Source organism: Leishmania major, chromosome 36, assembly GCF_000002725.2.
Source record: "Leishmania major strain Friedlin complete genome, chromosome 36".
Classification (NCBI taxonomy): Eukaryota; Euglenozoa; class Kinetoplastea; order Trypanosomatida; family Trypanosomatidae; genus Leishmania; species Leishmania major.
Window position 1 is genome coordinate 1,571,976 of NC_007287.2, and position 15,833 is coordinate 1,587,808.

General features: G+C 55.8%; 6 protein-coding genes across 6 annotated transcripts; all 6 read left to right on the top strand.

The window, feature by feature from the left end:
* Positions 1-195: 195 nt before the first annotated feature.
* LMJF_36_4120 (conserved hypothetical protein) lies at positions 196-750 on the top strand (the record flags this gene model as incomplete). Its single annotated transcript, XM_001686943.1, has 1 exon — positions 196-750. The coding sequence occupies one exon, from the start codon at positions 196-198 to the stop codon at positions 748-750; it is 555 nt and encodes a 184-aa protein (XP_001686995.1).
* Positions 751-1,501: 751 nt separating this feature from the next.
* On the top strand, positions 1,502-2,215 carry LMJF_36_4130 (hypothetical protein; the record flags this gene model as incomplete). Its single annotated transcript, XM_001686944.1, has 1 exon — positions 1,502-2,215. The coding sequence occupies one exon, from the start codon at positions 1,502-1,504 to the stop codon at positions 2,213-2,215; it is 714 nt and encodes a 237-aa protein (XP_001686996.1).
* A 2,994-nt stretch (positions 2,216-5,209) lies between these two features.
* LMJF_36_4140 (hypothetical protein) lies at positions 5,210-5,809 on the top strand (the record flags this gene model as incomplete). Its single annotated transcript, XM_001686945.1, has 1 exon — positions 5,210-5,809. One exon carries the CDS (start codon positions 5,210-5,212, stop codon positions 5,807-5,809), a length of 600 nt encoding a protein of 199 aa, XP_001686997.1.
* Positions 5,810-9,454: 3,645 nt separating this feature from the next.
* On the top strand, positions 9,455-10,219 carry LMJF_36_4145 (transcription factor S-II-like protein; the record flags this gene model as incomplete). Its single annotated transcript, XM_001686946.1, has 1 exon — positions 9,455-10,219. One exon carries the CDS (start codon positions 9,455-9,457, stop codon positions 10,217-10,219), a length of 765 nt encoding a protein of 254 aa, XP_001686998.1.
* Positions 10,220-11,112: 893 nt separating this feature from the next.
* On the top strand, positions 11,113-12,960 carry LMJF_36_4150 (conserved hypothetical protein; the record flags this gene model as incomplete). Its single annotated transcript, XM_001686947.1, has 1 exon — positions 11,113-12,960. One exon carries the CDS (start codon positions 11,113-11,115, stop codon positions 12,958-12,960), a length of 1,848 nt encoding a protein of 615 aa, XP_001686999.1.
* A 1,140-nt stretch (positions 12,961-14,100) lies between these two features.
* LMJF_36_4160 (conserved hypothetical protein) lies at positions 14,101-15,090 on the top strand (the record flags this gene model as incomplete). Its single annotated transcript, XM_001686948.1, has 1 exon — positions 14,101-15,090. One exon carries the CDS (start codon positions 14,101-14,103, stop codon positions 15,088-15,090), a length of 990 nt encoding a protein of 329 aa, XP_001687000.1.
* Positions 15,091-15,833: the final 743 nt, after the last annotated feature.

A 15,833-nucleotide genomic window follows, 5' to 3' on the forward strand; every position in this document is an offset into this window, starting at 1 on the left:
TTCCTCCGTTTCTCTTTGCGCGCATGCGCCACGATTACTCGGACCACCTGCACCAGCACCAAAAGGAAAACGCATACACGCGTTGAGGCAGTAGTAGTGCAAGGGACAAGCGGCCTTTTTTACTTCTTTTTTCGCTGCATTCACTCCTCAGAGAGAGAGAGATCCGCCGAACGCAGACGCGCGCACGCCTCAATCATGCGCCGTACGCGTCTAGTGTGCACGGCTACGCCGGAGAAGTTTAGCATCCTTGGCACCACCCATCCTAAGCCGAAGCGCAATGGCATGGGCCGTAACAACAAGATGCGCAGCAAGCCTAGCGACAACGTGGCGTGGTACGACAAGGGTCCTGTGGAGTGGCTTCCGCGCCCCGTTCGGCTCACCTACGACCAGCTCGACCAGCTGCGCGACTGGATGATGCGCGAAACCATTGCTGGACGCACGGAGGAGTTCAACAAGATCCGCCACCTGCACCGGGAGTGGTCGCAGCACCCGCTCATGCCAGTGCTTGGCGATGTCGAGCCGAAGTTTCCACTCAACTTGTACAAGCAGAACCATCGCGCGAAGAGGCGCTTCCTGGTGCGTTGGCACAAGGCAAACAGTCCAACCTACTGGATGTGGATGCCGCGTGGCCCGGCGGTGGCGACTCCTCTCCACCGCTCAAGCCCCTCACAGTTTCCGGAGCATTGGAAGTCACTAGCGCGCACGAGCAGCAGCAGCAGCAGCAGCGGCAGTAGCTCTGCCGCTCCATAAGCAAAATGTGACGACGACGAAGCAGGCTCCCCGCTTACCTGAGACGGCGAGCAGTGCTAGCCGCGCGCACATACATGTTACGTGCGAAGCAGAAGCGTGCGCTCCTTCTTACTCGCCGCATCTCGCTGTTTCGCAGGGTCGTGATGCTACTGCACAAAGTCTCCTTCGAGTGTGTTTTCTTCTCGCATGCGTGCGTGTTTTTGTTGTTTCGTGTGTGTGTGTGTGTGCATCGTCGATGAGCGCTGGAGAGCGTGTGCATCTGCTGTGACAGTGGACAATGCCTTTTCTTGGCGGTTGGTCTACACAGTATTGTGGTGTGTTCGTGCGCGAGTGTCGCTTGGTGATCCCGTGCTTTGCTATAATTTCAGTCCTCTTGAGGAAAAGGAGGTGAAAGATGAGGTAGGGGGTGTGCAGAGTTGGAGGCAGAGGCCGTGATCTCAGATGACTGAGTCAGCGCACTGCTGGGACGCGTTTGTCTACGTCTGCATCGCACCACGCGATGAGCCTGCGCGAGGCTGAGGAGGGCCGAGCGGGGGGTTGAGCTCGTGCACTATGGCCGAGAAGTGGGCACGCTAACCACAGAAGCCCAGCTCCATTCTTTGTTCTTCTTCTCACTTCGTTTCTCCCCTGCATCTCTCCTTCTCTCTTTTGTGTGCGTCCTGGGCCCGCCTCCGCACCGAATCGCTTCTTTTGTTTCGAGGCATACACAAGTAGAAGCACCAAAGGCAGGCAAACGACGCGCGAGTCAGCGATGGGCAGGCTAGATCACCGCCGAGAGGATAAGCGCTCTTGTGGAGGGCGCGTCGTCGATGCTCTCTGCGGTGTCTTCAGCCTGCGCATCGCCCTAAGCATCATCTACTTCATTCTCGTCGTACTGCTCTGTGTAATGCAGGATCTCTCACTTTTTTCCACCCCAACCATTCGCATCATGAACATAGAGGCGAGTCGCATCGTCGGTGCCAAGACATTCATCGCTGCCACATGGTTCAAAGTGGACCAGTCTATCTACGGCGCCAACGTCACGGGGCGCATCGACGTAAAGCTGTGGGTAACGAAGATGAACATGCATGTGGAGATTCCATACGGGTTCCTGCCGCAGAACATCTCACAGGTCTATCATGTGCAGGATTTGCCTTGCGCCGAGTTTCGAAACTTCTTCAGGTGCATGCAAATTTTCAGCTTGCTCTCCATCTTCACTGGCTTCATTGTGTGGGTCTTTACAGTCTCCAATTTCTTTACCCGCATGTTCCTGCCTCTGCTATGGCTGTTCCTGTGGGTGACGATCGCTTTCACGGCAACGACGGTGGCCATGATGTTCCGCGTCCTCTGCGATGGCGCGTGCGACGGTGAGGTGGGCGAGATTCCGCCATTCACAACTCTGGCCACGCCGATGGGCGGCTTCGCGCTTGCCTTCATTAGCCTCCAGACGTACCTCGTCACCTCCCTCATGACGGTCTTCCTTTAAAGCAACGAAACAAAAGAGGAGCAGAGGAGAGGGCAGGATGTGAACGGGGAGGGGGGCGCCGCCGGGACCTCCTCGCTGTCTTCCTCTTCCCTCTCTCCGCCCCCCTTTCGTCTTTTCGCGAGAGACCATGAATGGAGTGGGAGAGCCAGCAATGCATCGGGGGAGAGAGGCAGCTGCAGCACAAGAGACATGCAAACACGTGGGAATGGGAAGGGAAGCCTCCTGCCCCCGCCCTACAAGATGGGCCTCTGCGTGCACTTTTAACGCCGTGAAGCAAACGACACAACGCTGATCGTTTCTCTATCCCCATGATTAGGCTCATTGTTTCTCGAGTCTAACGTTGTGCAATCATTTTCTTTTTTGTGTTACTTTTTTCGTTGTTTGCGTGGGTGCAGGTGTGCGACCCTACGCGTGATCAGGCACGGGTGTGCGTGAGTTGTGCGTACGTGTCTGTCGGAGTGGTTCTGGGCAGCCGCCTCTCGTTTTGTGCTTTCGCTCTTCACTTTATCGTCATCTTCCTTGTTTCTCACTCACGCGCTGCCTCGACGATCGCCTCGACCCACCCAGCTCTTCTCCCGCGAGCGCGGTGCCGGTGCGGTCACACAAGCCTTTTGTGCCTTCGAATGGCCGTGTCTTTTTATGTGTCTACCCTCATCACGCCTCTTCTCCTCCTGTTTGCTCGCTTCCTTCTTCCACCGGTGGCGCGGTGGTGCCCTTCCGGAGGGAAGCGTCAGAGGCGAGAAACGCGGCAAAGGCGGCGTGGCATGGACGAAGCGAAGGAGCGTAACACGGCTGGACAAGGGACCAAGATGGTGCTCTGCGACGCAGTACAAGCTCTCCCCCTTGTGCAGGCACGCGGTCACCGCGTTCCACGTAGACGCACCGAAGCCCACCACGGCGAGCAGCTTTTCGAGCTACCACGATATCATGTGACTGTATACTCTTCTTCCTTTTTTGGTTGTTCGACCGAATTCTCCTCTCCTCCTTGTTTTGTTCTGCTTACCGACCTCTATCTCTTGCTCACTGCCTCTCATCCGCTTCCCATATTTATTCCTGTGCTCACTCCGGGATCTCCTGTTCTGTTCGTTTACATTGTTTTTACTTGCTTTCACAGGAACCTGTCTTGGGGCGGGTTTCTTGCTCCCCCCTCTCTCTCTCTTCCCTCCTCCACGATATGTGATGCCCTCATACGGTAAGCACCCAGTGCGCAGCTCTCCTCCCTCCCCACCCCACCACCCTTTCACATGCGATCGCTTGTATAAGGTGATCCGCACAGATGTTTCCCCCCTCCTGCTTCCTAGTGCGCGTGCATGTGTGTTTTTTTTTCGCTATCTTGTATTTCTGTCTATCCCCTCTCTTCACGCGCTCTTTATATTTTTTTCCCTTGCCCCTTTTCTTCGCTCCTGCACTCATGTTTACTCTTTTGTGTTGTTGCTCCTTTCGCGCGCGCCTCCCTTCCTCATCTGCCTCATCTCGTTATATGGTCCCATCTATACCTCCTCCGGCGTTGTCAGGAGGGGTGACGCGCAGCCATGCTCCTGGTTGCCGGAGCGAAACGGTGGCGAGGATGACGGCGGCTTTGTTTTGCGTGTGTGTGTGTGTGTGTCTGCTTTCTGTCTCCCTTTATTCGCAACTCCTCCTTTTCGTTTTCAAGCCCACATGTGCGTGAACACCCTGCCATCAATGTCCCCCCACCACCACCACCACCACCACCCCCTCATACGTTGCTTGCCTCGTTGTTGTTCTGTGCGGATGTAGACTACTCACAAGACACCTTGCTCATTTGCTGTGGCACTTCTTGATCATGCTCCCCTCTTCGAGGCTGTGTTGCCCCTTAAACCCCTCCCTCCTCCCTCATTTTCCTGTGTGTTTGCTCGTGTGTTATTGCGCGTGTTTAGCTGTGTGTGCGTGTGTGTATCTCCCTACGTATGGCTGTCTTTTTCTTCTTCATTATCGCCTTTCGACTATGTGTACCCATCGCTGTTGATAGGCGTTCCCTCATCTCGAAATCTTTTCACTTGGCTCCCCCTCCCCACCACAGGGCATCGTGGCTCTGTGGAAGGATGGTGGGTTTGATCGTCATTTTTGTTTTCGTTTGCGTTTGTTTGCTTCTGAGGACGGGCGTTGGTCGTCGCCGTGGCTGTGGAGGCCGCGTGTGGTTTTCCTCTGACTGCAGCCATGGGGCATTTATTCGTTTGTTGCGGTTGCTGTTGTTCGTGGTGCTTCCCCTCCCCCTTTTTTTGTGGGTCTCTGGCTCTCGGTCGTCTTCCCACACGAGTACCGATGAATTTAGTGGGTCAACAATTGTAGCATGCAATGTATTTTTGTCGGTATGCCTTGCATGCACATGTGCTAACGAAAATGGCAACAAGAGCAGCTGAACGAGCACACACGGAAAGTGCTATGGAAAGGTCCTTCAGGCCATGAAGCGTGGAGTGTTCGTGCAGCAGGAAAGCTCTTGCTGACATTCGTGTCACTTTCCAAGCTGCACACGCTGCAAGGCGGCAACTGAGGCAGAGCAAAAAAAAAAGAACACATACACACACACACACACACACACGTGAGAAAGGGAGATCGAGGGAGAGAGAGAGAGAGAGCAGCATCGCTTGGTTGCTCCTTCACCCTTTCACGTGCACGCTCCTTTATTGCGCTCGTCATCCTCCCTCTCTCTCTTCTTTCCCATAACTGCACTATATCTGTTCAACACAGACGCACAAACAACATCCAGTGACACTAAGCAAGAGCATACGCATTCGCTTCTCGTCTCATATTCTGTTTTCTTCATCAGCTTCTGCTTTTGCGCTTCCCAAGTTTCCTCGCACTACTTCACGCGGCCGCCTCCTCCTCCTCCTTCTCCCCCTCACTCGTTGGCTTTACGCCTTGTGCTGGAGGGCGAATCGGCTGCACTACGCAGACGCTTACAGATATTATTACTTGATACATGTAAGGCACCGCTGCCGCTCTTTGCCACATTGTCCTCTCTCGACGAAGAAAATGCTCATAATCCGCTTTGTTCTGCTGGTGCTGATCTTCGTGTTCTTCGTCATTGCTCTCGTTGGCACGGTATCCCTGCCCCTGTACTCGAACAGGATTACGAGCTACAACCAGGATGGAAAGGTGGAGGTGTCGCTGTGGAAGATTGTGGTGGGCAAGGTGACTGTGACGGGCGAGAACTCGACAAATGTGCCCGCCTCTACGCCGGTTCGCATCAACTACGCCGGATGCGAAGAGTTTCGCGCTACGTTCCGCGCCATGCAAGCCTTCGCGATTGGCGGCACTGTCTTCGGCTTCTACGCCCTGCTCGTGTCTTGCTTGCAGTGCTTCTGCCGCCTGAAGGTCAAGCTGCCGCTGTTTCTCTTCCTCTTCCTGGCCATGCTTTGCGAGCTGTGCGTCGTCTTCATTGGCGGTGCCGCGTACAGCAAGGAGTTCTGCAAGAACCTAGAGAAGAACGGCAACCTCACCACCATCATCTTCAAGGGTGCAGGCTACAAGCTCGACACCGCCTTCATTCTGCAGGTGGTGGCACTGGTGGGGTATGCGATTTGCACCATTATCACCCCCTTCACCCAGCAGCTCTGGTGCGGCAAGTGCTAAGCGCTTCAACCGCGTTCCATGGCGTAGGTGAAGCCGTCACGGTGAGAGAGCAAGAATGGAGCACCGACGAAAATCTTCAGCGAAGGAATGTCGATGACAGATAAAGGGGAGAGGACGGAGCCGAAAAGAACGAGTGGATCTTTACAGCTACACGTGCTTTTTGCATGTGTCTTTCGCCTGTCCTTGCCTTGTCACCATTGAAGCCCACTTCCTCGGCGTGCTGTTCCTACCCCCCCACACACACACACACACCACCACCTCAAGAGATCCGCCCTTGTTGCGGACGTTCTGGCGCTCTTCTGTTTTGCATCCCTCTAAAGCACTGTCGTATACTTTGAGTACAGAGCAAGCAAAGGTTCCGCCGTATAATACCTCTGTATGTGCCCCTGAAACACACACAGACCGGAAAAGGGGGCCGTCGCATCACACTCGGACGTGTGCCCTCTGGCAGCAGCACATTTTTTTTTGGTGCTGCTTCCGTACCCGTTGGTTTATGTGTGTGTATGTGTGTGTGGGGGGGGGTGTTGGCGCGAGTATTTGCGGTCCTTTTCGCCTTGCCTTTTTTTGTGTTATTTGCTCGTTTGCATTCACTTCTCTGCAGATTATGTGAGCGTGGATGTGCCCCCGCCCCCTTCCCGCCCCTCTTCTCCTGTGGTAGCTGCTTGCTCTCTTCCATCTCGACGCTTGCATGCCTGTGTGCAGGGGCGCGCCCCTTGTACTGTCACGTCACACAAAACGGTACCCTCTAATACACACATACGCGCACATGGGCAATCATGAGAGAGGCGGCCCAGACTCACCGGCGAGCAGTCCCATCGTGTATTCCAAGGGGCACTTCTCTATGCCCCTCCCCCCTCACTTTCTTTCACACATCCGGACGCGCAGTTACGTTAGGGGCGCCACGGCGTCGTTCACCGTCATTAATGACTAGCTTTCTCTCTTCTTCTTCCCTCTTCTTTCCCCTTCATTGAGCTTCTTCGACTGCTTTCCTATTTCTTCTTAGTGCCGTCTCTTTATTCTTCTGTTCCCCAAGGCGTCGTTTTTTTTCATATATTCAGCTCTGGCCTTGTGTATCCATGTGTCCAGGTCGTGACTGCACATATAAGCGTTGCGTGTGTACTTGTGTGGGGGGAGGGGGAGGGAGGGAAGGGGAGGGGGGTCATTCCTTATGTTTCTTGTTTGTTCCTGCACAACCTGTTTCTCTTTTCGCTTTCTTTCATGTGGCCAATATGTGTCTGGCGTCTGCGCGGGGGCACCGCAAGTGTCTCTTGAGCAAAGAGTGCTGGTGCGCTTGCATACGTGTGTATACCGGGTATCTGCGTTGCGTCGCGCATAGTTGCACACTACCTCATGTGTGAAGCTTTCGTTTCTTCTGTGCCGACTCTGTCGCGCTTCTTCTTTTTGTAAAGACGAGAGAGGAGGGGGGATGGGACATTGCTCCCTCTTCTGCCTCCCTTGCTCTGTTTCCTTCTTTTCTGTGTTTTTTTTTCATTTTTTATTTATTGTATGTCTCGAAGTGGTTTTGCGAATGCAGATCTGTTTCTTTGCTTGTTTTGCTTTGTTGTTTTTTCGGTGCGACAAACAAACCATGAGCGTGCGGCATGTGGAGAGCGGCGTAGACAAGCACGGCAAAGATGGTCACTCATCCACCCGCTCCCTTTCCAGCCCACTGGGGACTCTGTCCCTGTATCTTTGCTGGGTGCCACATATGTTTGTGCGCGTTTATGTATGTTATTATTTGCTGTTGTTTCGTACGGTTTATGTGTTTTGTTTGCTTCCTGTGCACGTGTGTTCGCCTTCCCTCCATACTTTTTTGTTTGTTTGTTTGTTTGTTTGTTTCGTCTCCTTTGGTCTTTCTCTTGTCGATTTCGTCATGCCGGTTTCCTCGGTCGTAAGTTTTCACTTGAGAGAGGTGGGGGTGAGGAGGGAGGGGGTCTATCCGGTTGCTCTCCACGGCCCTCCTCGCTGCCGGCACCACCATCACTCGCCTGTCCAAATGTTCTCCAGCCTCTTCTCTCCTGTGCCCCTTCCTTGTCTCCCCTCCGCCGTTTCAGGTGCGCGCCGCACGGGTGTGGTCGCCGCAAACAAAAAAATCTCCCGACATCCACCCTAGCACCGGTGTAGAGGCACACGTGGCAGCAGATGATCGGTGGGGATGCACACGCAGGCGGCAGAAAAGGGGGAAAGTACGCTGCCGCTTTTGCATTTTTTTTGGTGCAGCGCCTCGACTGCGTCGTCGACCACACGATGCCGCACGCGTTCGCGCTTTTTTTTTGTTGCTCTCTTTGTCTGCAGCCGCATCTGCGTGAGCACGCACACGTCGTGGCATGCATCGGTGTATCGCTTGTTTTTTTTTCTTGTTGGTTTTTGTTTGCGTTTCACTATGTGAGGGGGCAACACTCAAAGAAGAGTTGAAAAGATCAGGCAGAAGTCGAGCACTGCAGCCAGGTCGGAAAGGGTGAAGGGGTGAACGCAGAAAACAAACAAAGGAAAAAGGGAAGCCGCCGCATCACAACGAGGGGACAAGGGTAGTGAGTAATAGCTGTTCTCCCCTTCCCTCAATCTGTCATCTTTCTCCACTACCACACTTCTCGCCTGTGTTGCGTAGAGGTCGCACGCATCCCTGCTAGAGGATGAGGAAGAATGCGATGAGGATGGGGGTGGAGAAGTCGAAAGAGCTGGAAGAGGGGCGAAGAAACTCACGAGTCTCATACGCATATTCGCTTTGTTTTTTTTTTTTACTCTGATGAGTGAAGTGTGCAAACGAAGGAGAGGCTGGTTGCATTCAAGCTCGGCTCAGGTTTTGGCTGTTTGCTGGTGTGTGTTGTTGCTGCCCGCATTCATCAACTCAGCAGAGAAGAGATAAAGTGAAGACTGTCGCTCATGTTCTGCTTTTTTATTTCATTTTAATACTTATGCGTTCCCCCAGAAGCCCTTCGTGCACTTTCTTATTTGACCTCTCTCTCTCTCTCTTGACGCTACATCTTTATCTGTGCGGGTATGCGTGTGCTGGCTGCGCCCTTGTGTATCCGTCTTGCTCTTTTGTTCTCTGCCTTGTTTTTCTCTCCCCTACCCCCTTACCTCCCTTCTCCCTCTCTTCTTCTCTCTCTCTCTCTTGCGCCTCACTCCCGCTCCCCCTCCACAAATGCACCATTCTTTAGGTAACGGGTGGCGCAGGGGGTGCTTCGAGAGACGAGGGGAAGAGGAAAGAGTCGGTAGTCGTAGTCGCACGCGTGCTGGTCGTCCCGGTGTAGGTGAAAGTATTTTTGGACGAATCTGAAGGTGCATATAGTTGTTTGTTTACCTTGTGTGCGTGTGTGTGGTTAGGGGGACCTTCTTCGTCTTTTTTTCTTCAGCGGGCAAACACAGAAGAGCGCGAAGCGGCGAGTGAGGGCCTCATCTCCATACCCGTGCAGCAGTAACGTGGGTGTGGAGGCGAGCAGCGTGAGACAATGCCTTCTCACGTGCGTCACCACTTCTACTCCCTCACTTCGTATTTTGGCGCCGCCAAACCGTGGAACGCCTCCGTGTGTGGTTTCCGCAGAGCAGGGATGGAGGCGGACGCATGTGGTCGCTACAGGCACAGAGGGGGAGAAGAACTCTTCATGGGCCGCCTCTGCGACAAAGCTGGTACGCGACGAAGACATGGTTGGCCAGTTTGTCGTTGGCCCAACACCACCTCCACCTGCTCGCTGTCGTTTTGCTCAGCCACCTCTCCCCTCCTTCTCTCCGTCATTCACCCGATGCCCGCTTATTGCTGTGCATTACTTCGTGTGCCGCCACATAGAAGCACGTCTCTTGAACAACGCAGCTGCTGTCATCACACACGCCACAAACGCGATGTCAGCGTCTTCCCGGGCAGCGAAGCTGCAAACACCGCCACAACAGCAGCAGGTGCACTACATCTCTGATAACGTGTACTCACTCGGAACTCTTAGTTGCGCCGTCTGTGGCCAGACCTTCCCGATTCACACGAACGCGTGCCAGCGCAGCACCTGCGGCTGGTGCGGCACTCTACACGAGCCCGGCACGCACTCGGCGCTTCAGCAGCATCATCGCGCCATGCGCCGGACAGGCGATAGTGTCAAAATGAGTAGCAAGGTGTGCTCCCTGGACACCAGTGCTGCTCTCTTCTTCACAGAGAAGGAAGTCACCGCTGCAGTGGAATACATTCGCCAGACGCTCGGTGACACGTCGCCCTTTGGAACAGCGCCCGGCGCCGCTGGTGGAGCCAAGCGTGCCGGCATCACCGAGGTGGATAATCGCATTATTGAGGAAGCCTTCTGCGAGATGTGCGGTGTCCACCGCCCCTGCAAGACGTTTGCCCGGCAAACGCGTAGCGCGGATGAGGGTCAGACAATTTTCTTCCAGTGCACGAAGTGCAGCTCGGAGTGGCAGCAGAACTCCTAAGAGGTCGGCCGTGGCGCCCCACCCCCTCATCCCAGTTTCTCCAGTTGTCACGAGAACAACGTTTAGGGGACGGAAAAGAGTTCGCGTTTGTCCTCGTGCGTTCCCCATCCCTTTCGCCTTCTCCGCTTTCGGTATCGGTGCTAGTGCATGTTTGCATGTGTGTGTGTGTGTGTGTGTGTGTGTCTTTTCTGTGCGATTAACGTCTCCTCTGTAACTGGCTAACAGGATGCTCAACTTACAAATATGTCGCCGTCCGAGTGATCATGCCCCATCACATCACCACTTGTCATCTCTGAGCAAGACTAGAAAGCGAACCTCTTTTATTGAGGGAGGTGGCTATTGGGGGCCGTCTATCAGATCACGTCGCCCCGTCTGCCTCCCTCTCTTGCCGTTGTGAGCCTGCATATGTGCAACGCGGTACTCGTTCCTCTCTGCTTATGCTTGTCCATGCACTTCTTTCTTGACCCTGCGTCTGATGTGCTTTTTATGTGGGGGACAACTCCTCTCTCCACGGATGTGTCGCGCACGTGTTTGAATGCACACGCAATGGCGATTGTGTAGTGCGAAGCGTTGGTGCTTACTCTACCCTGTGAGTGTGTGAGAGTGTTGTGGTGACCGACACTGCAGTTCGAACCGGTGAGTCGCTGCGCTGCTTCATCGCAAAGATACGAAGGCGAGAACGCGCGCGTTGAGGAGGTCTGCACAGTTTGGTATTCTCTTTCTTTCACTCGAAGTCGTCTGGCAAGCAAAGCGTCTAGCATAAACGACTTTAGACTCCGATGGTGTTGGCTGGTGAATCTCGCACAGCCTCGGCGGCTGCGCAGGAGCCAGCTGCGGCTTCAACCCTTTCTCCGTACCCGCCACCCCCGGTTGCGGTCGTCGGCGCAAGCGCCATGACAAAGAGCGCCACGCGGGGTTCCTCCACAGCTTCGCCGGCGGCGGCTAACGCAGCCTCAGCGAAGGAGGTGTCCAGCACGATTGGTGATCTTGCCGCCACAACGGCGCCGGTAGAGTGCGTGCTGCAGATAGGCCAGCCGAGCTTCTCCACGCAGCTCGACTTCATCAAGGTAAACCGCGCGGTGGCCTCGCTGGAGCGCGCGGTGGAGCGACTAGAGCTGCTCAGCCTTCTAGATGCCGCCGGCCCCACCCCCGGCAGGGAGGGCAGTCACCACAATGCGAACGGCACGAGAACTGCTTCGAGTGCAATAGCTCTAGCTGCGGCGTCGACAGCTAGCTTTTATCCGCACAACTCACCGCGTGGACCCGCCGTGATGGCGGGCATCGCCCACGACGCGAGCGTTGCCACCGCGCAGAAGGTGGCGGAGGTGCTGGCAGTCACTCAGCAGCAGCGTGACTGTGGGCACGCGTCGGTGCTCGAGTTGCTCGCGGAGCTGCGGGTGCTGGAGCGCCGCTACGGGGAGCTGTTAACCCAGGCTCAGCCAACCGTGCTCCTCCACCCTGGCGAACCGCAGCTGCATCCCAAGTGCTTCGCACACGTCTGCGACCCGTCGAAGGCGGCTTTGCAACGAGAGCTAGCCTTGGTGTCTAACCGACTTCGAGATACGAATCGTCTCCTCTGTACACAGCTGCAGGACAACCCTCAAGACGCGGACAACTGGGCCAAGGTGTGCAATGGGCGACGGGAGCTGACGGCGTTGCTGCGAGAGGCGATCAAAGAGCTGACCGTGGGATACAAGGAAGCCCTGCAGACCCAGCAGCTTCGACAGCAGCAGCACCAGGCAAATGCTGTCCTCGACGGTGGTCTTCGCCGAAGCACCGCCCAGACCGGCGTCGGCGCGGATGCTCATTTCAGTCATATGGCATTCAACGGCACTGGTGCCTCCGGACCCGCCCGCAGCGACAGTAGGCCATCTTCCACGATCGGCGGTGGTGCCGTCTCCACCGAAAGCGAGTCGCGGGCCTCCGTCTTTCTCAAATGCTTTGGCAGCAGTTTGCAGCGACCTCGCGCGTCGCGAGTGGTACAGCAGGGGCCGCGCATCCCGCTCTCCTCGTCTTACCAGCAGTTCGCCGTGAAGATCCTGCAGGAAGAGGCGTCGCAGCGCTGGGCGGATGATGTGCTGGCCAAGGAGCGCGCGCTAAACCAAAACGTGAAGCAGCTGCAGGTGGATCTTGTGCGTGAGCGTGAGCTGAAGGACAAGGAGGTTGGGGAACGCCTTTCCCGCATCTCGACATTGAAGGTGGAGCTGCGCAAACTGAAAACTGCCTTGCAGCAGCGCAGTGAGGCAGCCAAGGCCTGCGGCGAGGCGGCCACTGAAAACCTTCAGCGTGAGGGCGCTGCCGAGGTGCGGGACGTGAGAAAAGCAATACAGCAGGACGAGCAGCTGCTCTCCATCGGCGCCACAACGCACGAGGTGTTTAGCGCGTACCTACGCGAACGCACTGCCGCAATGGATTCGTTGGCTGGCGAGTGGGAAGCCAAGACGCTTCATGAGCTCAAGAAGAAGGAGGCGGCAAAAATCGACGCGGAGGGGAGTCGCCAGGCGTGTGCGCAGCGTCTCACGGACCTCGAGCACGAGCGAGACGCTCAGCAGGAGCTCAAGGTGCAGCGCGACTCTGTGCAAAAGGCGGAGGAGGACGCACGGAGGCGAGCTGAAGAGCAGCGGGACGCCGAGTACGCGGCAGCGTCGGTGCTGGAGGCAGCGCTTAAGGCCATGATGACGCGACAAACCATCAGCAAGCTACAGAAGAGTTCCAAAAAGAAAAAGAAGGCGGCAAGCTAATCTGGCATACGCCGCTGCCCATACTATCTACACGCGTCATCCCCATGCGCTTGCTTTCTTCTGTGAGTCTGCGTGTGTTGTGCAAAGCGTTTATGCCACAGCTGCAGTAGCAGCGACAGCATCCGCAGCAAGTGCCGCTGAGCCAGGGACACGTGACGAGCACATCCATGTAAATAAGGTGGTTCTCTTGTTTCTCTTTTTTTTTGCTTTCCTCTTGCAGCGTATGTACATGCACGCCTCTGTCTTCTCCATTGCTGTTTCTGTGTGTGTGTGTGTGTTGTTGTGGCCCTTGTGTTGGTGCTGCGCGCACCTACCACTGGTGATCGTGGGGAGGGAGGGAGGTTTGTGGCAGATGCGTGTGTCTGTCTACCTTGGCTCTGTGTACGTGCGTGAGTGTGTGTATGTGTGTGTCTTGGCGTATTGTCTGTGTCTGTTGACGAATATGCAGGCACATATGCACACAAGACGCCTCCGACATATCAACAGTACACACAGCGCGAGAGATGGATTGCTGTGCTCTTTTTTTCGCGTGCATCGTCTTCGTGCACAGGCTAACGGGCACTGCAGCAGAGCACGTGAGGCACGTACATCGTACGTTTTCTCTTTGTCCCGCACTGAAGGCAGCACCGGAGGCGAGGGTGAGCACAAACAACTCTACATGCATATGAGCACTGACGGCGAGGCCCAGGCGCCCTCATGCCCACGCGGCAGCGACGCTGTTCCGGGGGCCGTCGCTTCGAGGTGTCCGTGTGGCGTGGTCGGTCGGGGTGGGAAGAAAAGGGGGGTGCACTGCACCCGCTGTCAAGCAACAGCGCACCTGACGTGCCCCTCTGTTTGCAGAAGGGCACACTCCCCCACATGAATGCGTATTCTTTTCGCTGATCTCTGACTTGGTCCCATTCGCCCTTGCCCTTTCTGCAACGATCGCCGTCTGTGTATGACAGAGGTTGGAAGCGGTCATCATCAAACACCGACACGCATAGGTGCCCGCGAACGTGTTGGACAAGCGCATCAGCAGGTGTGAATTCAGAGGGAAGAATAGCTTGCCTCCTCACGCCTGGAAGTCGGTGCTGTTCTTTGTTTGTTCTCGCAGCAGCACGGCTCTCCGTTGAGAGCACCTCTCCACGTACGCGGAAGAGCATGTCCAAGAACAAAAGACCTCGCCTGGCGAAGAAGGCGGGCAAGGCATCCCACGGAAAACGAAAGCGGGCAACCTCTTTGCCGGCTGTGGCGCCCGATCACCGCACCCCTCGGGTGCAGCATGCGGAAAGCACACCCGCTGCCCCAAAGTCCATTGAAGACGTTGCTCGTCTGTTCATCGGGGTGGGCAGAAGCAGCGACAACGGTGACAAAGCATACGCGAGCACGGAGAGCATCAGCCTACAAATGAAGAAGGCAAAGGGCTCCATGAAGCGACTCCGCGAAGGCGCAGAGAACGGGACAGGGGGAAGGAACTCATCGATGAAACGGCAAAAGGGTTCCACAACCGGTGCACTGTCGTTCGCGATCACGAACAACACGGTGACCCTCGAGAGGAAGGCGCGCAGGCAGCCAAAAGTGGCGGAACGATGCGAGGATGATGACGACGAGGAGGATGTCGAACTGTCCAAAGCTGTGCAGGCGCAGACGCTGAGCTTTCTGCAGCACTTGAACTCGAAGAGTAGCAAAACCTTCTGGGAGCTGCGCGACGTCGCGCAGGGCAAGTTATCCGCAGCATCAGCCACGACTGCCACGTCATCCTCGTCCCAACTCCCGTCATCCTCGAGAACAAAGGCTGCGAAGGGCAACGCCAAGGGGGCGAAGAAGCTGGCAGATGACGGTGAGGAGCTATGGCGCGTTGGTGGCCCGTACATCTCCGGTGACCAGGCCGATGACACCGATGAGAGTGAGCGGGAATGTGGGCGCACCAGCGACTCCGAACTGCAGAGCTCCACGAGCAGCAGCGAGCCGTCCTGGGTGACGGACAGCAGCGAAGAAGAGGATGGCGGCGGCAGCGACGACGAGGCGGAGAGCGCTCCAGTCGCCGCTGGCGCCACGAGCCGACGCAGTGCCGCGGAGCCGCCGAAGCGAGGCGGCGGTGGTGGCCGTCTATTCCAGGGCGGCGGCGATGGCGTCTGGGACGAAGATTGATTCCACGAAGGAGGCATGGGTGAGCGCCTTTAGAAAGATCAGTACATGCTCTGCTGGTGAGCCGAGGGTGGAGAGCATATCCGTACGTGGGTGCAGAAAGCTTCCATTACACCGCTGTGTGACCGTTTCCTGGCTGGTATCGGCTACCGGGCCGCATTACGCGCGAAAAAGATGGCGCGCGGATGTGTGTCAGAGAAGAGAGGTGCGTGCGACGGCAGATGGGTTGGTAAAGAGCGGCAACTTTTCTGTCTCTTGTCCAGTCATCCCCGCGTAGCTGTACAGTGTGGAGGCGTAACACGCACATTACAAAGAGCAATGCGCCTCATGTAACAAGTGATACGCTGGTCGTTTTCACATTGGGCATGCACGTGCGTGGGCGTTAGCGTTAGCCTGCAGCCTTGCTTCTCCTCCCTCCCCTCTCTCGTGTCGGCTTGCCAAACTCCATTCATGGTTGCTCCGTTGTCGTTTTTTTCCGTGTCTTTTCTTTTTGGTATCGCCAGTCCTTCCGCTCCCTCTGTCCTTTTCATTTTATTTTTGGCACTACACATCGCTCACTTCCTCCCTCACTCTCCCAAGCACACACACGCACGCACGTGCATAGAACCTCAGCGCTTCCTATCGGCACACACACTCTCAAAGACGAGTGGTTCCGTCATTACCCGCACATCCCACTATTATTTTTCTGTCGCAGTATTCTTTCTCTTATCCCTCGCGGAGGTATTTCTTGCTCACAAATAAACGCG